Consider the following 4,068-nt stretch of genomic DNA (forward strand, 5'->3'; position numbering starts at 1 on the left):
TGAAAGCTATGTGCAGTGGCAGGATTAATTTCGTGGGTACGTGATGTGGAAACCGTTGCTCCACCAAATGCTTTGCAACGAGAAAATTTAGGAAACGTAATCCGATATGGTAAAAAGGAAAGTGATCGATTAACACCAATCTAGGTAAAAAGATTATCACAGACGTAAAAAAACAGAAGTTAGGTCGAGCAGGAAAGAATAACAAAGAGAAAGGGACAGTTCAAAGGAGGCACTTAATTTTTATTTACTTCTATAAAAAGGATTGGAGAGACTCCTGAAAGCGACGAACAAGGAGAAGACCGTCTGGTATAGAATATTAGCAACCAACAACGAACAACCCCCATGAAGGTTAGCTCAGAAATCAAACACAGGTAGAGAAGAAAAGGCCAAAACAGACACAAGTTTTTTACGTACACAACTAATAACTTCTCCCTTGAAAGCAAAAACCCAGAAGAGGCCGGGGGATGGAAATACAGGTGGGAAAGAAGAAACATAAGAAGAACGAGAGGTGATTATTACAAAGTTTGTGCTGGGGTGTGTTGTTCTTCACCGATCGACCAGAATAGCTAGGGTTCTGTTTGGTGAGGAGGAAAGGAAAAACATGAGGACATTGAAGCGGGAGATGATCGAAGATGTTGCTATGATAGGGGGATTGGTAGGGGTGCAATTTGTGTATGCTGGGAATTCTATATTGCTGAGCTATTTCATGTCTTTTGGGCTTAACCCTCTCACTATTGTTATCTACTCCAGCTTTGCTACCTTCATCATCCTCGCTCCCATTGCTTACTGTTTTGAAAGGTACGGTAATTAAACCCTATTGTTTTGAACTTTTGATATAGAAAATCATTGATATTATATATCTGAATGCATTTCTTCAACCCTCGCTGTAGATTATGAGGTTTGATGAATTCGATCATCTGTGTTTTGGTTAATTGCAGGAGTAAATGGCCGAGCACAATCAGCCTCAAGTTTGTGATTCAGTTGGTTTTGATCGCCTTTGGAGGGTATATATCAAACTTTACCTTTGATTTTTACTGAAACGTATTAGATATATTTATTCTTTTCCCTAGAATGCCGTTTAGCTACTCATTGTTTATCCAACCCACAAGCATCAATTATCGTAATCAATTAGCATGCTTTGTTGTATTATTCCATTTCATCACTTTGTTCTTGTGTTGAAAGTTGTGATGGCGTGTTTCATAGACCATATATAAGATACAAGTTCTGATATCGAGAGGGGGGGGTAGGGGGTTGTGAACCTCAGAAATTCACAAAAGAAAAACATATCCGAATTAACCTTGAGAGTTTTTAAGAAATCTCATGTGTGTTTATAATTATCAAACAAAATAGGAAGCCAAGCCAAATTTTTTTAGTTCCTTTTGTTCTGATCTGACGAGAAAAAATGAAAAAAAAAAAACACAAAGCATGAGATCGAAGCATATATAATTAAATCAATTAATTCTGTTAGGGTATACGTTCATGATATTGAAAAGCATACAAAATTAAAATCCACTAATTTAGTATGCAGTATTTGATCTTCGCTATGCCTTCATATTAGTGTGAGATATAGTTTGTCAATTAATCTACTCGTTTTGTTTGGTACATTAAGCATTTGAAGCTTAATAAGCGTAACGTACACAATGCTCTGGAGACCTAACCTTCTAGTTTTCCATGGATATACATACAAGGTTTTGAATGGTAGTTGCTGTATTTCAAAACTTATTATTTTTCCATTCTATCAAACTCTAAACTCTCATCTCTACTGTTTACTCTTTCACCTTCATTACTCGCAAGGGGACATGTTTCTTCTTAAATCAGTAAATAGGAAATTGTTTTTCCTGTTAGAATAGTGTTATACTCACTCTTCTTTGTCAAATCGAATGTGAAAAAAAAAATATTTTCCCTATAACTACACTTTTATGCTACTCGATCGAGTTCTCCTAACTTGAATTTCAAGCAAGAAAGAAACTTTTTTATTTTTCCTAGTAGCTAAAGCAATTTTTATTCAGCCAAAAAAAAAAAAAAATAAGTAGTCGAACATGGCGCGCGGCGGGTCGCCATTCAGGGACATGCTCCATTGGAAACAAAAGTTCAGTGTCATCGTAAATGAAAATTGTTAAAATGACATTTCTTGCCTTTTTTTGCTGCAGAGTAACTTTGTTCCAGGTACTGTTTCTAAAGGGGATCGTGCTTACTTCACCAGCAATGGCAACAGCCATGCCTAATCTTGCTCCGGGACTTATATTTGTCATCGCTTGTACTGTTAGGTATCTATAGACTATAGTTTAATCATCATCTCTACTTTTATAAAATCATTAGAATATATATAACAGAACACTACTTTGTTATGATGGAAATGCAGATTGGAGAGAATGAAAATTAGTTGTCTGTACAGCAAAGTGAAGATTCTAGGCACAATGTTGTGTGTGGTAGGCGCTCTCGTAATGAGCGTAATGCAAAGCACCACTTCCACCCCAGCAACAAAGTTTCAGCTTCAAGCTCATTCTCCTGATGTGATCTTCGATAAGCAGAAGCTTATCGGGTGCTTGTATCTCCTTGCTGCCGTGTTTGTATTGTCCAGCAATATTGTCTTGCAGGTGATGATCTTCCATAACAAGTTCATAAATAATTAGGACTGTTATCTTCGCTTATACGTACCTTTCCTTCATTAGAGAAGTATTAATCAGTAGTCTTTGTGTTCATTTTATTACTGCAGGCTACAACATTGGGTGATTTTCCTGCACCTATTTCCTTGTGTGCCATAACATCTTTCATAGGGGTGTTTATAACTGCTGCTGTACAATTCATTCAAGATCACAAAATTGAAACTGGTTGGCCCCTTGTCAGTGCTCGAGACTTGATTGGCTTTTCCTTACTTGTAAGTATGATTTTTGTTGTCTTTATTTTCGAGACCCAATCCCAACATTATTAGATTAATTAGGGATATAGGGATTCGAGGTTCCAAACCTAATGCCTCTTGCAACAAATGCTTCGATACTAATCGGCGAAGAACATACATCTAGCTAATAGTTACTAAGGTTTAGGGGATTAGTATGACGCTCTTTGTGAACGGAATAATTGCAAAATTGAAGCGCTAACGTGATCTTCTTTTCTGTAACTTTCTATGTTACAGGCAGGTATAGTGAGTGGAGCTTGTATTAGCTTCAATGGGTGGGCAATGAAGAAGAGAGGGCCAGTTTTGGTGTCAATGTTTAGCCCCATTGGAACTGTCTGCTCAGTTATTCTCTCAGTTATCACCTTAGGAGAATCCATCAGTGTTGGAAGGTACTTCAACTATCTTCTAAATCCTTACTGATTTTAATCTTACAGCTTATTGTAAATATGAGAATTAAAGTATTAGAAACTTAATCTAGATTTGTATATATTTCTTTCAGCCTTGCTGGCATGTGCCTCATGTTTACTGGGCTCTACTTTTTCCTATGGGCTAAAGGAAAGGAAGGATTTCCAGATGGGATTGACTTGGAAAGTGAGTTTGATGCAGAGAAGCCTCTTTTAAGTTGATCATTTGTGTCATCATCATCATCTGGTTTGTAAATATATTTTGGTAAACGGATAGGAAAGTTGGACGAAGTGGTTCTAGGGGAGTAAGAATTTGATACAGACTACTGGCCCCTTACACAATGTGCTCTCTGATCTATCAGAACAATAAGATTGAACAAGGCCTTCTGCATAATTCCTAAAAATTTAGTGAACTGGTTATTTGCTTGATATTGCTCGGTACTAGTCAGTAAGAGATGGTACTTTCCTTTACTGTTTTTTGCAGAATCACCATGATGGCTACTACCTTTATTGCTTTGCTGTGTATAAGTTGGGGATACTCTCTTGCTTGGGGAAGAGTATTATGAATCTGGGCAGTTAATATTTCAGATCCAGTTTAGGCTTTTCCTTTTTATATATAGGGGGGAAGGTTTGGAAGTATACAGAGTTTGTAGTTAATAGTATAGACAAATTATGGGCTCAATTACCAGAAATCCTGTGCATTCTTTTAGGAGGAAATTAGTAGCATCTGACATTGTGTAAATCACAGTATTGGGATAATTCGTGTAG

At 37.0% G+C, this 4,068-nt stretch overlaps 1 protein-coding gene across 1 annotated transcript; it reads left to right on the top strand.

The window, feature by feature from the left end:
- The first annotated feature begins 282 nt into the window (after positions 1–282).
- On the top strand, positions 283–3,835 carry LOC101302163 (auxin-induced protein 5NG4-like). Its single transcript, XM_004299384.1, has 7 exons — positions 283–798; positions 939–1,004; positions 2,151–2,267; positions 2,363–2,597; positions 2,717–2,878; positions 3,134–3,285; positions 3,396–3,835. The coding sequence occupies exons 1-7, from the start codon at positions 602–604 to the stop codon at positions 3,520–3,522; spliced, it is 1,056 nt and encodes a 351-aa protein (XP_004299432.1). The 5' UTR covers positions 283–601; the 3' UTR covers positions 3,523–3,835.
- The last annotated feature ends 233 nt before the right edge of the window (positions 3,836–4,068 follow it).

This window comes from Fragaria vesca, linkage group LG5 (genome assembly GCF_000184155.1).
Source record: "Fragaria vesca subsp. vesca linkage group LG5, FraVesHawaii_1.0, whole genome shotgun sequence".
Classification (NCBI taxonomy): domain Eukaryota; kingdom Viridiplantae; phylum Streptophyta; class Magnoliopsida; order Rosales; family Rosaceae; genus Fragaria; species Fragaria vesca.